The sequence below is a fragment of the Castanea sativa genome, chromosome 2 (assembly GCF_040712315.1).
Source record: "Castanea sativa cultivar Marrone di Chiusa Pesio chromosome 2, ASM4071231v1".
Taxonomy (NCBI): Eukaryota; Viridiplantae; Streptophyta; class Magnoliopsida; order Fagales; family Fagaceae; genus Castanea; species Castanea sativa.
In genome coordinates this window covers 12,243,408-12,269,378 of record NC_134014.1, presented here as the reverse complement: position 1 = coordinate 12,269,378, position 25,971 = coordinate 12,243,408, and the positions used below count along the sequence as shown (strand labels likewise).

Below are 25,971 nucleotides of genomic sequence, written 5' to 3'. Positions count from 1 at the left end.
AATCCAGTAAGCAATTGTTCATGGAATGCTGCATCTTTGGAATGTCATTTTCTTGCCCTTTTCCCAGGGTCAAAGAGATTGAAAAATCTTTTATTTTTTATTTTTTAATTAATACAAGAAGATATAGATTTCGCTTATATTACCTGGAAAAGTTGCTACATCTTCAAAGCCAAGTTGTATATCTTTGAAAAATATCTGGCGTGCTTAGCTATTCTATGAGTCACATGTTATTTTTTAGCCCCCCCCCCCCAAAAAAAAAGAAGCCAAATGTTATTTTGTTTAAATTTAGAATAAGCCGTGTACAAGTAGAGTTGTTTGCTAATTGAAATCATTGATAGGTAAGTCTTCTAAGAAAGAGGTAGTATATCCTGTCTCTCATAATATATTTGCGAGTGGAACCACGTGTTATGAGAGTATCTACTATTATACAACGATTACAAGATATCCTTTTATCTTAAAAAGTTACAACAAAACTTTACAATATTTAAAAATTAGTACACCACCTTATATGTGAAGTCCGATTTTATATGTGTGTGTATATATATTGATAGGGGAATAATATAGCCTATCTCCAAGTCGTCCATAAAGGTCGTCCATAGCCCACCTACTACCATAAACACCCTCAGAAACTTACCTACAAGTGCCTCGTCCAGGGAAGAAGAACTCAAGACGAGGTACGCACCATCAGAGTGATGCACTCGTCCAGAGTGTCGACATCCTCGTCTTGATCAAATTCACCCGTTAGACGAGGCAGCCCCCGCGTGTGAAACAAAGCACGCCCAACTGAGGAACTCAAGGACGAGGTTGTCACACTTAGGAAAATCTCCAAATGAGATATGATAATCCCTTATCCCACGCGTAACCGCCAGGTATCCGTTGTGAAACAAGAGCATAACTTCCAGACGGTTATGCAAGTTACGTTTGATTTCTATCTCTCCTTGAAGCCAGGAGAAGTTCCAGTTTTGGTAACCGCCTATGATAACACTATATAAAGGTCAAGTTTCAGACAAACCCAAGGTATGTTCGCTTTTACTCAAAAAAAGTTGGAACTCGCATTACTTAGAGGGAAAAACTAACTTTACCATCGGAGGATTTTTGGCGGCGGCCCGGTCGCCTTTGATACGCTTTTCTTTCTTTTTCGTGTCCGTAGAAAGAAACCGGTAGTCCTTTCAAGTCCGAAGCATCCAAGCCTGCGATTTTCTTGGCATCATCGCCAGCGGCGTCGTGGGAAACAATAAACTTGTTATTCTATCCCGACAAAAGGTTGAATGGTTCGAACAAGATCAAGGGCTACCTTGGCCAGCCACGGAGAGTAGATCGGTCACCCTGTGCAACCGCCTTCTATGCAACACATACAATCCATGGCGGCCGCTATGGCGAAGCGACGCGTCGAACTGTGAATTGAATAAGGAGATCAACTTCAGGAGGCAACGTCAAGTACACATGGAAGGAAGGGCCCCAAGTCAGGAAGGAGGAGGGGAGAATGTAGAGTCTGAAGATCAAACAAGGGGTACCGCTTCAAGAAGGGTGCCGCACTTGGAAAAAGAAATGGACCAGATGAGAAAAGCCATGGATGAAATGAGGGAAAACATGAGGCGAACAAACCCAGTAGATGATATGGTCCACCGAACGGACTCCCCTTTCACAGCTTCCGTCAACAGCCACCCTCTACCCCCGAAGTTCAAGATGCCTTCTCTAGACTCGTACGATGGAAATCGCGACCCTTGCGATCACATTGCAACTTTTAAGACAACCATGCACCTACACGAGATCATGTGCAGAGCTTTTCCCACCACACTCAAGGGACCAGCGCGAGTGTGGTTCAGCAAGAATTCCCCAAATTCAAATGGGATCATTTGAAGAACTAAGTAAACTGTTTGTCAACAACTTTATTGGAGGACAGCGTCACAAGCGTTCCTCCTCTAGCCTTCTGACCATAGAGCAAGGGGACAATGAGAGTTTGCGGTCTTTTATCACCCGGTTTAACAGAGAAGCCTTAACGGTGGACGAGATGGATGACAAGTTATTGCTGGCCGCTTTCCATAATGGGGTTAAATCTGACTTGTTCATTCATAAGCTCTACGAGCAGAACCGCGAGACTATGGCTGAGCTTGTCCATTCAGCCCAGAATTTTATGAATGCTGAAGACGCTATCATAGCCAAGAAAAGAAAAAGGGCAGAGCGCTCGGAAATGGGCCACCATCGCTATCCGGACCAGGGACCTCGTCCAAAGAAAGTTCGAGTAGACGAGAGAAAAGATAAGGATGGTAAGAAGGTCAGTTCCTCCGCGAGGAATCAGCAATACACGCCTTTGACTATGCCGCTAGAGCAGGTTCTTATGCAGATCAAGGATGATCCGTCCTTGAAGTGGTCGGACAAGTTGAAGGGGGACCCCAACAAGCGTAATAGGAGCAAGTACTGCCGTTTTCACAGGGACCATGGACATGATACAGACGAGTGCTTTGACTTGAAGCAGCAGATAGAAAATCTCATTAGACAGGAAAAATTGAGGAACTTCCTTGGACGAGACCAGAGAGATGAAAAAATGAAGGCCAAAGTGGAAGAATCATCACACCCCCCACTAGGAGAAATAAGGGTAATTGTGGGAGGTAGCTCGATGGCGCAGTCGTCCAAATCAAGGAAGACATACCTAAAGGTGGTGCAGAACATCCAACAGTCTGGACGACCTCTCAGGACGAGGGAGGTAGACCAACAGGCTGTTACTTTCACAGACGAGGAAGCAGGACGAGTTCATCACCCCCACGATGATGCGATAGTCATCACCCTGCTCATCTCTGATTACACGACCAGGAGGGTATTGATAGACAATGGCAGCTCCGCAGACATTCTCTACTACCCCGCATTCCAACAAATGAGACTAGGACGAGATCAGTTTCGACCAGTGAACTCGCAGTTGGTAGGGTTCGGGGGAATGAAGGTGCAACCTGTTGGCACCATCACGTTGCCAGTGGTCGTCGGGACATATCCGCAGCAGATAACCAAGGAAGTGAATTTCCTTGTTGTTGATTGTGCATCGTCATACAATGCGATTATTGGAAGGCCAACATTGAACAGCTGGAAAGCAGTGACTTCAACCTACCACCTGTCCATCAAATTCCCGACAGAGCACGGAGTAGGCCAGGTACAAGGAGACCAGCTGGCTGCCAGGGAATGCTACTTAGCTATGCTGGCCATGGACGAGCATATGCAGGCAATGAGTATAGACGGAAGGAGGGTTATGGCTGAGCCCACTGAAGCATTAGAGGACGTCCCTCTGGACGATAACCAGCCCGAGAAGTCTACCAGAGTGGGGGCAAGCATGGAAACGGGGGCAAAGCACGCTTTGATTCGGTTTCTGAAGAAAAACCTCGATGTCTTTGCATGGAGTCATGAGGACATGCCTGGCATCGATCCGAGCGTCATTACTCATAGCCTGAACGTGTGTCCCTATTCGAAACCAGTGCGTCAGAAGAGAAGAGTTTTTGCTCCCGAGCGAGACAACGCCATCAAGGAAGAAGTGCAGAAGTTGGTCGCCGCGAAGTTTATCCGAGAAGTTCATTACCCAGACTGGTTGGCGAACGTAGTCATGGTCAAGAAAGCCAATGGCAAGTGGCGGATGTGCGTGGACTTCACTGATCTCAACAAAGCTTGCCCCAAGGATAGCTATCCATTGCCACGCATTGACCAGTTAGTGGACTCGACGGCAGGTCACAGGATACTTAGCTTCATGGATGCTTTCTCAGGGTATAACCAGATTCAGATGAATGAAGCGGATCAGGAGAAGACTTCATTCGTCACGAGCCAAGGGTTGTATTGCTACAAGGTTATGCCCTTCGGTTTGAAGAACGCAGGGGCAACCTACCAAAGGCTGGTTAACCACATGTTCCGTCCTCAAATCGGGCGAAATGTGGAGGTTTACGTGGACGACATGTTAGTGAAGAGCCAGGACGAGGATAAACATCTTGACGACCTTCAAGAGACTTTTGATACATTGCGACGTTACCACATGAAATTAAATCCGAGCAAGTGTGCTTTCGGAGTTTCATCGGGAAAATTCTTGGGGTTTATGGTGTCGCACAGAGGAATTGAGGCGAATCCAGATAAAATCCAGGCGATACTGAACATGGAGCCACCAAAAAATATCAAGGAAGTCCAATCTCTTACTGGACGAGTCGCCGCCCTCAACAGGTTTGTGTCGAAAGCTACTGACAAATGTTTACCTTTCTTTAAAGTCCTTAGGAAGGCTTTTGAATGGACGGACGAGTGTCAGAAGGCCTTCCAAGACTTGAAGACGTATCTAATGACGGCACCACTGTTGAGTCCGTCTGTACCTGGGGAAGAGTTGTATTTGTACTTGGCAGTGTCCCCACACGCAGTAAGCTCAGCGTTAGTCAGAGAAGAGGGGAAAGTCCAGAAGCCAGTCTATTACACAAGCCACGCAATGAGAGGGGCAGAAGGGCGATACCCAATGATGGAGAAACTAGCCTTCGCACTAATCACGGCTTCCAGGAAGCTAAGACATTATTTTCAGGCACACGTCATCAACGTCCTGACGGACCATCCCATAAAAAAGGCAATGAGCAAGTTGGAAGCTCGCCGGACGGCTAGTACGGTGGGCCGTTGAGCTCAATGGCGAGTTTGATGTCGGGTACCTCCCAAGGAGCGCGATAAAAGCGCGCGTTGGTAGATTTCATTGCGGAATTCACCCCCAGGTAGACGACTCGAACAAGGACGAGAGAAATGAAATGTGGGTGGTTAATGTTGACGGATCGTCCACACCTGTACGCAGGAGGGATTGGAATTGAATGCGAAGTCCACGAGGGTGACAAGCCGAGTATGCGGCCCGTACGCAATATCCAACTACCAACAACGAGGGCCGAGTACGAGGCTTTACTCAAGGGGTTGGAATTGGCCAAGTCCCTAGGGGCGGAGTCGTTAACAATCGTGGGAGATTCTCAATCGGTCATTAACCAAGTGAATGGGATGTGCGATGTCAAAGAAGATCGAATGAAGAAGTACCTTAACAAAGTGAAACGCCTTGCAGGAAATTCTCGGCCATAATTTTTATTCAACTTCCTAGGGAGGAGAACAACGAAGACGCATTGGCAAAAGCCGCCTCGGCAGAGTCATAGACGAGTTCGACGACATCCGGTACATGCCGAGCATAGACATCCCCGACATACGCAGATAGGGGAGGAGAAAATTGGATGAGTCCGATAATAATCTATCTCACAGATGGGAGGCTTCCAGAAGACAAGGATGAAGCGAGAAAGTTAAGGGTCAGGTCGGCCAAGTATGTCATCATAAATGAGGTGTTGTACAAACGAGGCTTTTCTCAACCCTACTTAAGATGCTTGGCTCATGACGAGTCAAACTCTGTTCTAAGGGAGGTTCATGAAGGATCCTATGGAAATCATTCGGGGGGCAAGGTCCCTCGTCCATAAGATCGTCCGTGCGGCTACTATTGGCCAACAATGCGTGCGACGCTAAAGCCTATGTCAAGGTATGTGACCAATGCCAGTTATAGCAATGTACCCGGGCAGCCGTCGAGTATCGTACCCCAATGACAGCCCCATGGCCCTTCGCACAGCTGGGGACCGGATATCCTAGGTCCTTTTCCAATAGGAGTCGGCAAATGAAGTTTTTGGTGGTAGGGATAGATTACTTTACCAAATGGGTAGAAGGCGAGCCTCTTGCAGCAATCACTCGGCGAACGTGAAGAATTTTGTATGGAAGAATATCCTATGCGAGTTCGGAGTACCCGTGGTATTAGTATTCCGACAACGGACGTCAATTTGACAACGCACCTTTCAGGATTTCGCAATCATTTTGGAATCAAGAATCACTATTCTTCACCCTCCCATCCACAGGCAAATGGGCAAGCGGAAGTAGCAAACCGATCCACTGCTGAAAATCATCAAGACTCGGCTTGAGGGGGCAAAAGGGATATGGCCGGACGAGCTACCCTGGTGTTGTGGGCCTATAGGACGACCGCACGAACTCCGACAGGAGAGACCCCTTTTAAGCTAGCCTATGGGAGTGAAGTTGTTATACGGCGGAGGTCCATATGGCAAGCCACCGAGTGATGAAGTACCAGGAGAAAGACAACGGGAACAACTTCACCTTGACCTCGATCTTATTGATGAGGTAAGAATGGATGCGGAGCAAAGGACAAGAAGATACAAAAATCTCATGGCCGGAGGCATGACGCCATGGTAAGGCCCGTACGGTTCGATGTTGGGGACCTTGTCCTCAAAGGGTCTCCTTGGCGACCAGAACCCAGCTCATGGAAACGGGACCCAATTGGGAAGGACCCTACAAAGTAATCAATTGCAAAAGGCAGGGGTCCTACTACCCTGGAAGCCACGGATGGACGGAAGTTAGAACATCCTTGGAACGTGGAACATCTGCGAAAGTACTATCAGTGATGAGCAGGGACGAAGGAAGTCAGTGGCAAAACTACAGTTGTCGTTTGCATGTTTGCTTATATTTATTTGTGCTTTTACTATTATTATAGCGTGTTATGAATAAAAGTGCACTAGTTCTTAAACTCTTGCACTACTTGCAGACTAGTTTATGAAAGACGATGCTATGTACTTGATATCTTAATAAGGCACTAGCTTATAAGCGTGTGCCAAGTTCGTGAACAATGTTCATGTAATAATATGGTTTGGATTTCTTATGTACTTGAATTCCAGTTTCCCTGATAATATCCACGGACGAGGCAAAAGCCTTTGACAAATAAAATCTCTGGACGAATACAAACCCGTCTAAGCTCTGAGGCATGCTCGTCCAAAAAAAAGAATAAGGATAAAGCAAAAATGCTAAGGCATGCTCGTCCAAGCTTTCCTTAAAAAAGAATGAGGATAAAGCAAAAATGTTAAGGCATGCTCGTCCAAGCTTTCCTTAAAAAAAGAACGAGGATAAAGCAAAAATGCTAAGGCATGCTCGTCCAAGCTTTCCTTAAAAAAGAATGAGGATAAAGCAAAAATGCTAAGGCATGCTCGTCCAAGCTTTCCTTAAAAAAGAACGAGGGTAAAGCAAAAATGCTAAGGCATATTCGTCCAAGCTTTCCTTAAAAAAAATGAGGATAAAGCAACAAAGTTAAGACATGCTCGTCCAAGTTTTCCTTAGCCAGGGCATACTCGTCTAAGAAGGGAAGTAGGCCTTAACACCTGCGTTCTAACGGCGAGCATATGATCGTCCTAATACAATCGTCCATAAGGGCATCATGTAAACAATCACCCAACACTGGGAAACATTGCTTAAAAGGCAATTGAATAAAAATACATACACTCGTCCATGGAACAACAATGATGATAACTGAAAGTAAGCATTCATTAAACAATAAAAGGGTGAACGACCACCATCCAAAAACCCTTGAAAAGTAAGCCTTGAAAGGCATTGTTTATAAAGCCGTCAAAAGTGCTCAGGACGAAACAAATGTACTCTTATACATTTAAAAAAAAAAAAGAGAGACAGGAAGAAAACACTTAAACAAATGATGAAAATTTTCAAACGGGCATCAGGCATTAGGGTCGTCTTCAGCAGGCTTGGTAGAGGCATCGTCTTCAACATTGACATCTTCAGAGCTAGTCTGAAGAAAAGAACTAGCAGCACCTCCAAGTTGAAGGACGATAGGACTGAAGTCAACTTCTGTAAACTTTTCTTTCGCCTCCATGCGAAAGTCTTCAAATCCAGCCGCATAGTTGGCGTCCAGAAGGTCCGTAAAACCGCTCAAGCCCCGAACTCCTCCACGGCCTCGTCCTTAGCCTCGCAAGGGAATTGCTAAGCTCGTCGGTCTTTTTCTCGAAAGTGGTCAAGACGAGAGTCCTTTTCCACTACATCAGCCTTTAATTCCTCGACGAGGTTTAGCAAATCCTTGGCTGCGTCCTTAGCCTCGGCGGCATCTCGGCCCGGCTTTTGCACTCATCCTTAACCTCCTTGATCCTCCTCTCCAACGGCGGCCTCGTCCTCGTCCAACTCGGCAGCTGCCTAGACGCGGCTATAAACTTGGACATGGCCTGCACAAACATAAGAATTTTTGTATCAAGCAAAGTAAACAAGCATGAAAAGCTAACGACGAGAACAAATTTGTATCCATTACCTTGAAAAGATCGTGGACACCCGAGTGTTCAAAATCCGTCAAGGACATGTTGTAGCATGCCCACGTCCTCGTCGGACACGCCCGTTGGAACCTCTCCCAAGCCAAGCCCTCACTCTCGAGCAGGTTGGGCACAACATCAACGGGAGGTTGGGACGAGGTAGGAACGGCGGTCTTGGATCGGTGAGCCGGGAGCGGCTCGGACGACTCCACGTCGAAGATTGGGACGGACGGTGGTGGAGGAGGAACAGGGACAGCAGGAGAGACGACCCCAGCCTTGGACGACTTTCTGTGCTTGGCTCTCCTGCTGGGGAGGTTTTCAAGGTTGATGGCCTTTGACAGGCTCCTCTTATCGCCAACAGAAGGACGAGCCCTAGTTTCAGTGTCTTGCTTGCCACGCTCGTCCACGACCCCTTTGCCTTTGTTTTCCTTCATGGTAGCCATCCCTAAAATAAATAATAATAATAAAAAAAAAAAAAAAGGGAGAGGAAAGGCAAGACGAGAACTCACGTCGGCGGATCAATCTCGTGGGCTAAGGCTTCGGGAGAGGGCTCGGGGCCAAGTCCCCAAGTTGCAAGACGCTGCAAGGTAACCAAAGAGTGGAAGTCCCTCTCCCTCTCGGGTGAAGACGTGCTTTCTTGACGCGTCCTAGATGGTACTTTCTCAACGACGGCCTCCTAACACCTGCAACAAGGACGAAGAAATTAGCCCAGAAAGATATGTAATGAAGGCGATGCTACAGTAGTGGTGAGCATACCTTCAGGACGAAGGTTCCCTAAATCTCCTGTATATGGGGGAAATGAATCCCTCGCACGGCGGGCGTCTGCCCAAAAACCTGAGACGAAGAAGAACTCCGTCTTCCAACTCCTATCCGAGGTGACCAAAGATTTAATTATCCTACAGCCTTTTCTCCCCGTCGTGAATTGATAAAAGCCACGAGATTGACTAATTTCGGAAGGGTTTATAACAAAAAAGGAACTCGTCCACGGTAAGAGGACGGTCCCCCTTCGAAAACCTCTCTCCACAAAATTTGCATAGAAACAACTAGTCTCCATGCATTAGGATTTAATTGACATAAACCTATACCTAACCTAGTAAGCAACTCCACGGCAAAAGCATTGAGAGGCGACTTAAGACCCACAGAAGATAGGCTTCATAAACCCCAATGCCAAAATGAGGTTGGCAACACCACTCATCACGGACGGCCAATCTAGGATTTAGCTCGTCCGGGATTTGGTACCAACTCCTAAGGGACGTTAGTTTTCTCTCGTCTGTCTTGGCTCGGAACCCTAACATAGCGGGCTATACTTCAACCTCGTCCCTTCTAGTGGACGAGGGCGCGCTAGAAGGACCAGCCCTAGACCCGGATGCTACCCTCGTCCTAAATTCTTCTGGAAAACTTCTAAGGGAACCCCAGAACCCCAGAAACATACTCGTCCGAGGTGTTACCACTACTCCTACGTCGTCACTACTAGAGCCACTATAGCTAGTTGTGTTACGATATTCATCGATCTCCCTATCAACGCTATTGCTAGACGAAGAAAAACTTTCGGACATTTTGGAAATGTAAGGGAAGCCTAAAACGAGCGTAGAGAAAATACCTGGCTCTAGACGAAGAAAACTAAAGGACGCTGGAATACTCCTAGACGAGGCGATGGACGAGAGATGTCAAACGAGAGAATTTTAAGAATGAGGAGGGTAGGGAGGAAATCCACTATTTATAGGCGTTGAAAAGTAAAACCCAGAACGCAATGACCAATCAGGAAGAACCACGTGGCAACCTCCTCGAAAACCCAAACCCACACAACGGTTAACCCGAGTAAGTAATGACACGTGACATAATATGAAGCCTTGGCAACCTCGTCCCTTACTTTGAGACACGTGAAATAATGTGTTGAAACGAGTCGAAGAAACAAAAGAACTTTGGACGACCTTAGAACGGGGGCAACCAGAGGAATAATATAGCCTATCTCCAAGTCGTCCATAAAGGTCGTCCATAGCCCACCTACTACCATAAACACCCTCAGAAACTTACCTACAAGTGCCTCGTCCAGGGAAGAAGAACTCAAGACGAGGTACGCACCATCAGAGTGATGCACTCGTCCAGAATGTCGACATCCTCGTCTTGTTCAAATTCACCCGTTAGACGAGGCAGCCCCCGCGTGTGAAACAAAGCACGCCCAACTGAGGAACTCAAGGACGAGGTTGTCACACTTAGGAAAATCTCCAAATGAGATATGATAATCCCTTATCCCACGCGTAACCGCCAGGTATCCGTTGTGAAACAAGAGCATAACTTCCAGACGGTTATGCAAGTTACGTTTGATTTCTATCTCTCCTTGAAGCCGGGAGAAGTTCCAGCTTTGGTAACCGCCTATGATAACACTATATAAAAATTTGTTTCAGACAAACCCAAGGTATGTTCGATTTTACTCAAAAAGTTGGAACTCGAGATTACTTAGAGGAAAAACTAACTTTACCATCGGAGGATTTTTGGCCGGCAGCCTCGCCTTTGATACGCTTTTCTTTCTTTTTCAGGCCGTAGAAAGAACCAGTAGTCCTTTCAAGTCCGAAGCATCCAGCCTACTGATTTTCTTGGCATCATCATATATAAAACCGAAACATACATTACAAAGTGCTCATGTATCATATATGGGCCTGAAAATACACTAAACCTACTTAGGGTGGTGGAGTTAGGTTGTTAGGCCCAATATCATTAATTTGTTTAGAGTTATGGGTTTTTGAGGTCACTTTTAATGCAATCTTTTGATCTAAATGCTATGATTGAGACGAAAATAGCTCAATAAGGGCTTGTTTGGTTTAGATGTTTTCATCACCCAATTTTTAGTTTTCATAACTCATTTTCCAAATTTTGTGGGCCCCACATGAATTTGTTGTGTTTGGATCAGTTTCTTAACTCAATTTCCATAACTAAATACTCAAAAAAATTGAGATACGGAAATTGAAAACAATGTTTTGATATTTTGAAGTTATGAGAATTGAGTTACAATGACAATGTTATAAAAATAACCATTTGGGACCCACATGGATGAGTTGTCTCTACTAGTACTTATTAAACACCACTTTCTCTCTTTTGTCTCTCAAACAAATGAAGTACTCGTTTGGATACAGCTCATAAACATTGCATTTTGGCGTTTTTAGCATAGGGATCAGTGCTATCATTAAGTCTCATAGACTGCTCACGGAATTCACAAGTTATCTAATTCAACAATGTACTATTTACACATTTAAAAATTATTTTATTACAATATTTATCAATTTTGAGCACTAAGCTGTATCCAATCACATCCAGACTCTCGACACAAATCAGATTTTTCTCTCTCAGCTTTTGGAACTTTCTTCTTTCTCTCTTTCTTATAGCTCTTGCGACACAGTCTCTCATTTCTCTTTGATCTGTTCTTGGCTCAATTAGTATATCATTTCTGTGTCCACACACACAAACCCACAAAAATTTGAGACGATATTTGATTCAAGCCAGAGAGGAAAATTTGTTGAGCCAAGATTGTCTTGTGTTTGCCGTGAAATGGGTTCGTGTTTGTGTTTGACGATATTTGATTCAATCACGACAAACACAAACGAAAAAAAAAGATCAGTTCAAGTGAGACAAGAACGAGCCGCTGGTTTTGGAGAGAGAGAAACGTTGTTGAGCAATGGAGCTTGGGCTGTGGGTAGGAGAAAAAAATATGAGATTTGGAGTGGGTAGAGATAAAATATGGGTTGTGGGTAAGTGCAAAACAATATGAGATTTGGAGTGGGGTGACGATCTGAATTCAGACGAGAGAGAGGCGTGAAATGGGTTTTTGGGAAGAGAGCAATAAATGTGTATTGATGAAGGGAAAATTAAATAGAAAATGAAAGAAGATTGAAGCAGATGAGAATGTGGTAGCAACAATAAACCCATTATGTAGCAGATTGAAGAAGATTGAGGCCGGCGACTACTCTGCTTTTCTTGGTTGTCTGATGGGAGAATATGGACGAAGGGAAGAGAAAGACGCGGGTAGCAACAACAATAAACCCACTCTGTAGTGCCAGCGGTGTGGGCTCCACCATTTTGGAAAAAAGTAAACTTAAAAGTTGAGACAAGTGACTGGGTTTTGTAACCAAACAAAAAGGTTTTGAGTTTTTGAGTGATAGGAGGGTTTGGATTATGAGTAATGAGCTTTTAAGTTTGAGTTATAAAAACTAATAAGTCATGTCTAAATCAAATAAGCGCTAAATCATTCATATAAGACCAAATTGGGAATTAACATCTAAATCAAATAAGCGCTAAATCATTCATATAAGACCAAATTGGGAATTAACACTTCCTTGGATCTGGTCGAAGAGCCAATGTTCGTATTGAGTTCAAGTTTTTCAAAATATAGGGTTTTCTTACACAGTTTTTCTGTTTTCTTTCAATTTCTTATCCTCTAATTTAGAGGGGTTTCCTTTTCTTATATATTCCTTTGGATTACATCCTAACCCTTCACTTGTACAACTAGGGGCCTTCCTTTGGATGCTTGTCCCATCAGGGTTGTGCCGGAGGTGGTAAAATGTGCTGCAAGCTGTGAGGCTACTGATTAAGGGTCATTCCTTCATTAATGTAGCCATCTAAGTTGGTATAATGCATTAAATGCAAAGGTGGTGACTACTTTATCTAGATATTTCATTTCTTCTTTGTTCATACGTTTCTTCCACCTTTCTCGGTTTTTTGTCTTCTAGTACTATCGGCTTCCTTGATAATTCCTAAGGAATGCTTGCTTCTTGGGAGGTTGGCTTCTCCATCTTTCCTCCTCAGGCTCTAATCTGTGGGTTGGGCTAGGATTGATTTGCAAGTGGGTCTTTTTTCCTCCTCGGACTAGGCCCACAGTTCCTATTCCGTGCTCAGCCTCACCCCTCCTACATATGAAGTGGCAAGCTAATTAAAGAATGTTGTGAATATTTTTGTTATGTCCTTAACTTTATAGGAAAAAAAAAACCACTTAGCAATGCAATTCTTACATTAAAGTAGATGCGAATACTTTATTAAAAAAAGAAAAGAAAAGAAAAAGTAGATGTGAATACAATTTTAATCTTGAAATTTCCATTTATGAACCTAAAGGTACCACAGACTTAAATGTATTTTTAATTCCTAATAACATAGTGTTACATTCTAGTTCAGTGGTAAATGTTGTAGCCCACAGGATATCCAATATGTATACAACTCAATGGTTACTTTTTATCTATTGTTACTAATCTAGAGGCAATAGGTGAGGAAAAGTTGCTATAAGACTCTTTTGGTCATTTACGAATATATTAAATACGTATATAAGTCAAATCTTACACATTTATGAATAAAATATTTAATCCAATCAGTATATAAGTCAATTCTTACTCTTTTTCACCGCTACATACTCTTAGTGCAATGGTCACTCTACAAATATAAGTGTTTGTGAGGTGTAGGGGCAATGGTTGAGGTTTAAGTTTCTAGGAAGGAGCTTCACACACATATGGGGGTGACAATTCGTGTTTGTATGTCGGATTCGTATCGTATCGACTCATGAAGATCTGATTATATGGGTCAACATTAACCCAACATGTTTATTCAATGGGTCAAGATTTCTCAATTCTAACATGACCTATTTATTAAACAGGTCAATCGTATCGACCTGTTTATTAGATTTTATCAAAATGGAAAAAAAAAAAGAAAAAAGTATTAACCAAATTGAATTGTGAAAAACCAAAAAAAAAAAAAAAAAATTTAATATAAAATTCAAAATTAACGAGTAACTGCATCACAAATAATCATTCAAAATTAAAACATATCTCAATATCACAAATAATAAATCACAATATGTCAGAAAATAAACCGCAACAATTAATAATTTTATATATTTAGGATTTGAAAGATATTGGTAAATTGTCATTTAATTAAATGGTAAACGGGTTCCATGGATTGGACAATAACTCAACCCGTTTATTAAACGGGTCAGTCATATTAACCCAAATATGACATTAACCCATTAAGTCTCAATCCATAACTTGCTAATTTTGTGTCGTGTCGAGTTCGCGGGTTATGTCCAATTTTGCCACCCTACACACATATACAATTAGATTATGTTAGACAGAAATTTAAAGTAGAATTTCTATCTTGTATAAAAAATAATAATAATAAAGAAATAAAATAAATAAATAAATAAATCTTACTCTTTTCTCTTATAGTCTAAATAAGGATTTTGTTAATAAATGTCTTGAGTCATTCGTTTAGGAAATACTTTTAAAATTGTTTATAAGAAATGAAAAGAAACAATTTTTATTTTATTTTATAGTCTTTTATATTTCTCATAAAACTTGTATAAAAGCTTTTTAAAAATAGTTCATCAACAAATGTCCTAAAGGCACTTATTAACCACACTCATCTAATAATTAATTTAGAAGCAGGAGGTGAGAAAATCTTGGTTGAGCTTTTATTCTCTAACCATATCTAAGATTCTTTGGTTAGTTATGGACTAATCACAATACTTTTTAAAATGGATTAAAATAACAAATTGTGATTGATATAATATTACTTTCACATTAATCTCTCACTTATATTGCACTTATAGTATACCAATCACAACACATCATCTCTCAACAAGAAATGATGCGAAAAGAGTTGTATCACTAAACTTTCAGATTTGGCAACCATATTCAAAGATAAGGGAAAAGGGATTATTTATTTATTTATATGAACAAGGAGTCTTTACTCATTAGGGTTACTTATATTGCCATTCATATTTTAATGTCAACCTTGGCTACTACATGGTTTCCTATCTTCCATGTTCAAGTAGATCCTCCTAAGTCCTAGATCTAGTACTTAAAAGCACAAACAAGAGGGGTCAACAACCAAAAAGAAACAGAGGACCCACAACTCAATGAATGGCCCCCTCAACATCATTAAACACTTTGGAAGGGCCAATAGTTTAAGTCAACCTCTTTCTAGGCATTTACAAGATGTACAGGCTACACAAGCACAGAGTCACCACCCTTCTGAAACTATCATTTGCTAAGCACACCATCCATAACAATTGGATTCCCTGCTATCTGAACCTTAGAGAAACCAGTTTCTCTGCACAACCTGTCTCTTCACCTAAGTCATATCAGTATCAGAGTCAAGGAACCCTTCATATTCCAACTGCAGAAAACAATACTAAATTAGTTAATTATTAAGCCAAATTGAATATTAATATTACATAACTCATTGTGAGGAACCCACCCTTGCTTGATTGTGGGTCATCTTCATCCTCCGATATTCTTCTTGTGCTTTCTTTGAACGGAACATGGCCTGAACACGTACAACAGATCTCTCAACCCGCTCTTCAGCTTGTTTCCGGCTAGTCCGATAGAAGTCCTCCTCAGTATCACTTTCCAGCCTCTGATCAGGAACTGGTTCCATAGGATCAACTTGAAAACCACGAAAACCCCTTCTCTTCAAACGCCAGCGCAGAACTGCTTTCTCAAGCACCCCGACTGACCAGAGAATTTTACCGTACTGCCTCCGCACTTGGAATCCCCGGAAAGCTGCCTGCATTGGAAAAGGTGCAATTAAACATCTTTTCTTGAACCTCAAATCTAATATTGTTTACACATTATGGCTAAAAGGTATTGGGTGAAAGTATGTAATCTAATTTTATTACATTCAAGTCATAATTATACTTGACGACTTGCAACTATTCCAAGCACTAACAGAGAGGGTACTTCAGGTTGTCTTGCCCACGCTACATTATCCTGTATGGATGTATGACAGGCTTACATTTAGTTAACCATGTTAATCAAGCTAAACTCAGTCTGATTGCTTCTAGGGTCAGCTGAAAGAAAACACCTTGACTGAAAAATTACATTTGAATTTGATCAAGCCAAAGAATTGAGGCCTCTGTCGTCATAGGTGGTTCATACTAGTTATAATGTTTTATGCTATCCAAGTTTCAACTATGCCAGCAAGAAGACAGGGAAAGAAGGCTTACTTGAATTTTGATTGCATGGCGCCGCATATTAAGGAAATCTTTACGGATCTTCCAGGTGCGGAATCTATATTGGATACGGGCAGCAGCTGCCATCTTTTTTTTTGATTCAAAGTTGCGAAAGGCATGTTGAATCTTCATTGCTGCAATTATATTGCGTGCTTCATCCTCAGGAGTGGAAAACTCAACCTCTTTGGTCCGTACTTTTAGTGAGTGGTCTCTAAATGCAGCCTGTATACGTGCTGCAGCTTCAGCAGTTGTCCGATAAGCTGCCAAAGTATCTTTAAGGTAGATCTGATCCTCACTGAGGTTCTCAGTGATCACTGTGTCAGTTGCGCTAGTATCAAGGGAGCCACTGATGTTTCCAGCTATGCTCATATCCTTGAATTGTTCAACCAAAGCCTTTTCCGAAAGATAAGCTGCTAAGCCATCGTAACCCTTTAAAGATGCAAGATCAGCAGCAGTGGATCCCCCAGGGTTTTTTGGTGTAGGGTCAGTGACCAAGTTTGGCTTTGCACCTGCAGATAAAAGTGATGCAACCATTTTCTCCCTGCACATTGGAAATTCAGAAATAAATAATCCAAGATTGAGATGGCTTTTTCAAGCCCAGTAGAAGAAGTATTACTTATCCTCCCAAATCCAGAATGTAAGCAATACGAGCAAACATAAAACCATGTTATCTTTTACATAAATCAGCTTGAGAATTATTTATGTTAGACAAACATGCATAAAATCAATTTTAGTAATAACAGAAAAATCTTAGACATAAAAATAAAATAGGTTGCTCCAAAGTTGGGAAAGTTAATGCAAAAGCTTCAAGAGTCAAATAGGATGCTGCAAATCTGACCAGTTGATGAATAAGATAAATAAAGGAGATACCTTCCACAAAAGGCTGCCCAATGAAGAGCTGTCCATCCATATTTATCACGAAAATCCAATGATAAGCCCGAACATGAAAATAAAGGAACAGCCCATGTATATCCTAGAATAGCACATAAATGTATTACACCTAGACCTTGGGCATCATATTCAGTGCTTTTAGAGCGCTCAGTGGTTTTAGGGCGTTCAACAACTCTTTCCAACAGCCATTCCTTTAGTCTGTTTTTCAAAGTGAGTTCAAACAGAATATCTTTTGCCTGTGGAAATGGAACTTTGCTGTCTTCAACTGACTTGATAAATTTCTCCCAACTATGCAAAATATTAGAGGTTTTGTGGGCAAAGTTCTTAGCCTCCTTCAGGGAATTTGGCGATACTTTATTAGACAGAATGTTAAGGTTCTTGGAAGAAGAGAAGAGCAGATAAGCCAGCCGAAGCTGATATTGGAAATCTTCCCACTTGTACTTCTCTTCTAATGAATTTTTTGGGTCAACTGATAAAGGAATGCGATACTCAAAATTCAGAACTTGGCTGATGGGTTTGTGACCATCAAAACTCATAAAAAGGTTTACTAATCCAGAGGAATGTGGCAGCACAAAACAGCGATACACCCCAACCTGAACAGTTTCTGCAGGAACACAGACATCGCCACAGACACAAAGAAGACTGGAATTCGCTAGATGTAGATACTCTTTATGAAAGAATCCAATGACTATGATCTGCAACAACAATTAAACAAAGGTCAAAAGCTTTTAACCTTTAATAAGTAATTCGACCTGCCTCCCTAGGTTATTCAAACCATACACATAGTGGTTCATTCATGATCAGGTTTAATCATTACCTGTTGTGCCAAGCAAGAGGCCTGACTGCAAGGAAAACATTAACTAGCCCAGACAGTTTCAAACCTTATGATCAATCTATTCTATGATTTAAAAAAGTAGTGAAGATCAAGTTGGACGTGTCTGATTTTTATTAAGTTTGGGGGGATTTAGTTTAGTTGGTTCAAATATATGTGAAAGGAGCTGCCAGCCATCAGCTTTTGGTGGACATCTATACTTTGTCGCTCTAAAGATCCTGATAGGGAAAAAGCTAAAGTTGAATTCAGCTCTTCCAAGCTCAAAACAAATATCAATATGTATCACAAGTAACTCCAAATTTAAGACCTGCTCGGTCCAAAAGTTCGACCAAAATTTTGCAAAATCATACTCATCACTTGAAAGGTCTAGCATCATTCCTCCTAATTAAAGACATGTATGTGATGTGGTATTTCTCAATCACCAATATTCTTCCACAACACACACAAACCCTTCCACTCCATCACAATCCATAATGGTTCTCCCAGATCCTGGAATGGGTTTGTTTGAATGTTTAATGGGGAAGGTGAGATAGAGACGTTAACAAAATTCTATTTTAAAATTAAACCATCAAAACACCTTCTTCTTTTTTTTAACATAAGAAATTTTATTAAGAATAAAAAGTCAATCAAGTACACTGGAAATGTACTACAGTGGCAAAAATCAAGAATCCAAATTACAATGATGAATAAGATCGGGGAGGGACAAACAAGAACAAGATGGCAAAACTAAACTCCAATCAAGGAGAGTACAGGAGAAAAACTTTATATCAAGGATAGACTGTTCAAAATCTTTAAAGAAACTAGCATTCCACTCCCGCCACAAGCACCAGAACAAAAAATGCGGCACAAACCTCCATAAATCTATATTTCAATGTCAAAACACTTAAGTTTCAAAGATCAAGAGATAACTGCATAGACACAGAATCATGTTCCTAGAACTGTTTAGTGAGATTGTTAAGATATTTAACAGCAGTTAGAGTTGGAACTTGGAACATCTCCTCTCTCTCTCTCTCTCTCTTTTCAGAATCTTCAAAATAATTTATTATATGGTAATTTTCTACAATTTTTTATGCATACAGAATCATGTTATTAGTGCAAGTTTAAAATAAATGCAGAGTCAAAAGTTTCACTTCCTAGAAGCTTAAACAACCTTGTATGCAACAAACTAAAATTGCCATATCTTCTAATGCCAGATCTTTTCCATCTGAAAACTAATAAATACAACCTGCTTCTCAAAGGCTGGTTGAAGGCATTTGAAACATATAAGGCAAATAGGACAGAATTACAGTCATAATTTAAGAATAACAAAAAAAAAAAAGTACGGCATTCGCAAAAGAAAAAAACCTTTGTTTTCTCGGTTGAAAAGGCCCATGCAGGGGAGACGTCTGTTATGCTAAATATTTGCTCTGGAACAGAAGATTGAGAATGATCTGTCATTGAAGAGATAAATGATCCATGACCAGATGAAATTGAGGATTCAAGCACTGAATCATCCACAGAACCTGGTGAGCCAGCTATGATCTGGTTTATCCACCTTCCAAAACTGTCCTGGCTTTGCAATCCATCATTGACCAGAATATCTAACGAATCATTGGTTGCCATGGTGATAGAATCCCTTCTTGGCACGTTTGCATTCAATTGACCCTTCATTGCCTGGTCATAAATACTGTCTGGGAAACTTGAATAAATGTTATCACTCCTAGCAATTGCTTCTGTCAAATTACTGAAAGAAGAAACTTCAGCTGAGGAATTGCTCACTCCCTGCAATAACAAACCATAAGATTGTGGATCTTAGACCAAATTTACCAGCAACCAAACAAAATAGTACTAACCAAAACTAACATATATAGCATTATTGCAGCTTGGTTTGTTCATAGAAGCACAGTGAAAGGTATATGTCAAGTCAGTGTGCAGCCATAGAAATTTCAAAACATGTGTAGATGCTAACAAGAAAGTAAAAAAACAATGCAATAACTAGGCACGTTTTCCAATTTTTGCCTTTTCTTCTCCCTCTGAATTAAACCTTCTCTTGCCATAATGGTTCAGGGCCAACAAAAAATGACTACAAACACTTGCACATGCAAATTTAAGTGTCTCTTATGATTTTTCTGAGCAGTAAACAGCAAAACCACAAGAGAAGTCATGGAACTAAACACGTGAAGCCTGATGGCCAAAAATTAGCACCATTAATGCTCTTAACATTAACGTTGCACAAAATAGCAGTTAACATCCTCATATCAGCATTAGCATAACTTACAAATGGCATGAGCAACTAACTTGGTTGATTAAATAAAGATACTCCCTGATTCCATAAAAGTGTGCTCCACTCTCATAATACTGGTGTCAGATAACTAAAAAAAAATTACTTTACTGTGGGAGAAAAGAAAAGTAAAAACTGACGTACATTAGGGTTCCTTAGGTTATAATCAACCAATCATTTTCTGTACAGCATTCATAATATCATTGGTGTACCCAAAAGGAGAAGAAAGGACCCAAGATGAGGGAAGTTTTTCTTAAGTTTAACACCCCCCCAACCCCCCAAAAGCAAAAACCTCAAATGAAGGACAAATAGGAAGCATATTTAGAGTATGAATGATCCTACTTACATAATGCAAGGAGTCATTTAGTGCTTGATTTGTTTGGTCAATACTTGAAACTTTGGCTGCAACAAAGAAGAGGAAAGAAAATGCACAGTGAATAGTTTGTGTAGCCAATGGCTGCTGCAAATAGCATCTAATTAGTTACCTCCTTTAGGTACAATTGAGTTGTTAAGATCATTTGTCAGGAGGAGATCATCCCATTCTAGCGTATTAATCTCATGAAGCCTTAGTTCGTGATTCTGGACGGTTCCTGCTGATTCTAAAAAAAGCAAGGGTCAGAACGTTGTATATCCATTTTCAAGAAAAGGGTTCAATTATTAGAGTATAGTCAATGTCTACTAGTAATACAGTTCCAAAAAAAAAACTACTACCAGTAATAGTAAGTCAAGGTATCAATTTGCTGAGCTAGACTAGTCAAATATAAAAATATAGAATGAACACTTCTAACTTTCTCTAAACTCAAAAATACCAAATGTACTACTAAAATGAAAAAACAATTCTACTATGAAAGCATCCTAGATTTCAGTCAATAGAAAGTTGAGCTAAACATGACCTAAAATTCCTTTCTTACCACCATAATGCGCATGATTACCACCAGAGTCAAGTTCGTCTGTCAAAAGCCAAGGAGCAGAAGAACCAGAACTAGAATTTGAATTGACAGGTGTTCCTGGAGATCCCTGCAACTGTATCATAAGTCAGCCACAGCCCAATATAAGGTTAGAAAATCTAGTTCTTTTTACAGTCCAAAGCATGTAGCGAAAAGAAACTTAAAGGTTGAAATTGAATGAAATGAGCCATGATAGTACCGACCTCCTGTGTTTCACGATAATGAACAAGGACAATATGTTCTAGGCTCCTGAAACAAAAATAAAAACAAAATCATAGATAAGACTACTTAATGAGCTTTTATATAATTCGGATATAGCTTAGCAATGAAACCAACCGAAATAAAGCTTAATCACTACATACTTATCAAGAAGCCAGTAACACCTACGAACAAAGGTTGGGTTATCTTGGCCATGTGCATAGTATACATGGATCCTTTCTTCATCACCAACCTGAACCATTAAATCAAGCAACAACCAAAATAAACCCGCATTAAAACAGAATATGCCAAGTGGAATGAAATTTTTTAACCTAATAATTTCTATTATATCCATAACTATTAATTGCCAATACAGAATTTACATCTAATCAAGATTCCAGAGATCACTAACACCAGAAATATTGGAACTCATACTATAGCAAACTAAGCTATAATATCATAAATGATAATCATACACAAGGTGAAACACATATACCCAAGAATTGTTACAAATAACATCCATTGGTACATACCAGAATTAAATATAGCATACAAGGTGGACATTAATTAAAACTTCCAGGATACATATATACATAGACATAGAAAGTATGTATATGTTTGTGTGTGCGTGTGCGTGTGCGCGTAGCCTTATGTCAAAGTACATGTTTATATATATATGTACGTCTGTGGCCTTAAGTCAAAGTATTAGTTTGCATGTATCAAGAAATGCAACCATGAGCTGCATGTACATAAGTTGATGCTGCATAAACATATCAGAAATTGGGAGAACCTCACTTTTAAGTGTTCATGGGCTTCTTTAACAGTCTTCCCATCCTTTTTCTTCTTCCAGTTATGACCATCTTTCCGGAAGTTCCTAAGCATCTTACGATCAAACAATACTAAAGTGCCACCTGTTACATTACACAACCAAAATAGGCAATTCAACAATCTCAGAAGTGATTTATATTGTATACCACTTGATAAAAGAAACTCTGTAAAACACATGTAAAGTTTATCAAACCTAAGCAAAAAAATGCTTCTTTGCTTTTAATTAAAATATATAAGAGCTACAAACGCATCACAGTCCTATGTAACATGACTTGCAAAAGCTTCTAATGCCATCATATACACCAAATAGGCAGAATGGGCCACACGGTCCATCATATGACTGTGTGAGCGTTTAAGCTTTGAGTTATGACAAAAGGGCAAGGGCACACAACAAGATATATTAGATATAAAGTTAAAGGCGAAAACCAAATTAAGGAAAAAAAATCTAATAATCAAGTTACACCATGAGTTGTGACTAATATATTTGGAGAAAAAAAAATGTCAAAAATTGGATGGGGATATATGGGATGACTCATGACTACAGAGTCAGGCTTATAGGTTTATAAAAATCGCATTACAATTTATAGATATAGGTGGTTACTTTTGGGCAAGTTCACTGGCTTGACATTGATGCTGAAGTTCTTGTAATTACAGAGTATTGCTTGAATTTCATTTGGGCGGAGCCATCTTGTACCGGCTTCTTCCCTAATATTCCCAAGATCCAAATCTGCACATGGAAAAAGGGACCACAAAAATATATATAGAACAGAATTGGTTTGGTCAAGAAGCAAATGATTAAATATTCATTAACAAAAAAGAAGCCTTACCAATAAAAAATAATTTCCAATTAAACTTATTGTTCCAATTCAAAGTACTGTTTATTAATTATTTTAGAAAAATAAAAATTTCCCATAACAAAATTATTTGAAGTCCAACAAACGGTAATAAGTAATAGCACAAAAACACACACTCTTTCAAAGTATAAAGAAAAAAAAAAGCATTTAGACCATAAATCAAACAAGCAACAAATTTACTTCTTTTCTGGCATTTCAAAACTACTTTTTTCCTGCTTAGAATAGCCAAAAAAATCCTAAGCAAAAATCCTCACTCCTTTACTTAACAACATGAAAGCACTTTTTCCTTACCTTTATCAACACCAAAAAATTCATTTCCTTTTCCAAAATCACTTCCAAAAAAGCTCTATATTTTCTCTAATAATCAAAATTCAAAGATTCCCATTTTCCAAAATTCACCCAAATAAACCACTTCACAGAAAAGAGAGAGAGAGAGAGAGAGAGAGAGAGAGAGAGAGAGAGAGAGAGAATTTGAGTACATACCATGCAATGTATGGAAGCCATGAATTTCAGAGCCAACAAGTTGGCCTTCCATCGTGAAAACCTCAAAAGAAACCTTCTTTCCAAGGATTCTTTTTTTAATCTCTTTTTCTCAAAACCTTAACTGTCAATTTTGTACCTTAAACCCATCAAAATCTCAGCCCCACTAAAACTTTGATTACTATCTATGCAACTACATCAATAATACATACTCCACAAAAAACAAAACCAAAAATTAAAAAGAGAGAGAAGAAAAGATAGAAGTACCTGATGATGAACAGAGATCACAAGAAACACAGAGGACTCGAAATGAGAGAGAAGAAGAAGAAAAAAAAAAAAAAAAAGGCAATTCTGCTCTATGATTGTATTAATTTATTATTATTATTATTTTTAGATAAATATTCCTTCTTTTCAAAATAAAAGCAGAGAATTGAAAAGGAAAGTAGGGACTTTTTTTTTTTTTTTTTTTTTTCCCCCCTGCTGGGGTTTTATTACAGTAAATTTTGCACGGTTTTGAGTAACAAATAGTCAACTGGTCAATATGCGCGGGGACGAAGGTTTTCGTTTGAGTGTTGGACGGTGTAGGATAAGAGAGCCGAAATTGGAACAATATGGTTCCCTTTCACACGCTTGGTGGGTTTTCTAGCTTTATAAGGTATGAATTTGTAAGTAGGATTTTATTATCATGTAAGAGATTATATAATTTTCTCTCAAAAAAACAAAAATAAGACTATTGATTATTCCTTTGTTCTACATAATGGCTTTCCATAAATCGAGTCACCGAAATCAGAGTATGAAATGCGTAATGAATAAGTGTTAAAATAGCATGCGGCGATTTGTTTACAATAATTTGTCTCAATGGAAAATCTTATTTGAATATAGGTATTTTTTTTTCTGTGTTTGATAATATTTAAAAATTCAGTTTAAAACTATTTTACTTAACTTTTTATCTAATTTACTGTAAAATAGAGTTGTTATCCACTAAAAATTTTCTAGAAAATAACTTTTTTCTTTTGTTAAGCTAAATAATAAAGTCAAAAGATAAGTATTCAACTCATTTTAAGGTTGTTACAAAAACAAAGTGAAATAGTTTTTTAGAAAATAGTTTTTGGAAAATAATTTTTTTTTCAAAAAATGTTAATATAAAAAAATAAAAAATAAAAAGCCTAAAAGTGATGTCAATTACAAAATCACCTCAAATAGTTTTTTTTTTTTAATCAAATAATCTAAAGTAGTGAAATTACTTTATATACACCACGTAATATATCTTATTTTCGGATTAATATGAATCTTTTTTTTTTTTTGAGAGAGAGAGTTTCAAACCTATGGCGTCTACTCCTGATGATAGCCTTTTATTATCAGACTAAGACACCAATTAGTTTTTGGTGTAGGCGGGGATTGAACCTCAGATCTCTTATACAACCATTAGAGACTTTACCAGTTGAGCTAACTGGAACCCACGATTAATGTGAATCTTGTATGCATCATTTACATGTGAGATCTATGGATTCAGATTTTCTAGAGTTTCTAGGGTACTCTTCTAAATAGATTTTTTTTAATCTTGACTCTTCATTTTATAATGAATGTCTCAGATGATGCCACATCATTAATTAATTAAAAATATCCTTAAAATACAAGTGACACATCAGCTATTAAAAAATAAATTTGACACATCAGATTTTAAGTCAGAAACTCTATTACCGTCTCTTTCGTTTCACCTTTTTGTTCAGTGCCGGTTTTGCCAACACTGACGACATAGCTTGTCTCCAGCGAGATCTCGACACCAATGACGATAGATAATTTGATCAAGATGAAGTCCCACGCAACCCAATCTCCGAGATCTTAACATCTAAACCCACACAACACTCCCTCTCTCTCTGAATATATGTCAGAGTGCATTTTATATAGTTCAATTTGTTCCAATGAAAATATCCTTATTATGTGCTTTTTTTTTTTCACTTAATACAATGTAAACCTTCATTGGTATAATGTGTTGCGATTTGTATTTGAATGAGGCCGCATCTATATCATAGATTTATGCAAAATCAATTTCTAGCAGTAAAGAAAAAAAGAAAGGCAATTAATAAAAGAACAAAGAAAGAGAAAAGAAGAAAGCCAATGATGGCACCAAAAGTTGAAATGTAACCATGAAATTAAGGACCTGCTATGATCATGAAATTGGTGGACACTGATGGCTCAATCTACCTTGGGCGAGAGTGATGATTGTGAGACTGGGTTTTAGATCTGTGTTTTTAAACCTCCGGCGAGGGTCATGGCTGTGAGATTGGGTTGTTTTTCTATATTTTTTAATTTATGAAAATTAAAAAATATTAAAATATCTAATATGTCAATTTTTTTTTTTAATTAGTTGACATGGCATCATTATTTTAAGGTTTTGTTATTAAATTAATGATGTGGCATCATCTGAGACATTCGTTATAAAATAAAGAGTCAAAATTAAAAGAAATCTATTTGGTAGAGTACTCTAGGAACTCTAGAATATCTAAATTCGAGATCTACTCATCCACATGCGAGATCTGTTTTTTGTGAGAAGATGATTAATACATTTTTTAAAAAAAAAAAAAAAGA

General features: G+C 39.5%; 1 protein-coding gene across 3 annotated transcripts; it reads right to left on the bottom strand.

Moving 5' to 3' along the window:
• Positions 1–14,772: 14,772 nt before the first annotated feature.
• On the bottom strand, positions 14,773–24,006 carry LOC142624280 (calmodulin-binding transcription activator 5). 3 transcript variants are annotated; one of them, XM_075797807.1, is made up of 14 exons: positions 23,650–24,006; positions 23,386–23,506; positions 22,650–22,775; positions 22,016–22,131; positions 21,385–21,473; positions 21,226–21,271; positions 20,987–21,098; positions 20,561–20,674; positions 20,422–20,477; positions 19,160–19,576; positions 16,963–17,678; positions 16,087–16,633; positions 15,339–15,647; positions 14,773–15,257 (listed from the first exon to the last, which is right to left on the bottom strand). In XM_075797807.1, the coding sequence occupies exons 2-14, from the start codon at positions 23,435–23,437 to the stop codon at positions 15,213–15,215; spliced, it is 2,745 nt and encodes a 914-aa protein (XP_075653922.1). In that variant the 5' UTR covers positions 23,438–23,506; positions 23,650–24,006; the 3' UTR covers positions 14,773–15,212. The 3 variants fall into 3 exon arrangements, with proteins under 3 accessions (XP_075653922.1, XP_075653924.1, XP_075653923.1); XM_075797809.1 differs by having other exon boundaries at positions 20,561–20,665; positions 23,650–23,785; XM_075797808.1 differs by having other exon boundaries at positions 23,386–23,521; positions 23,650–23,715.
• Between the last annotated feature and the right edge of the window lie 1,965 nt (positions 24,007–25,971).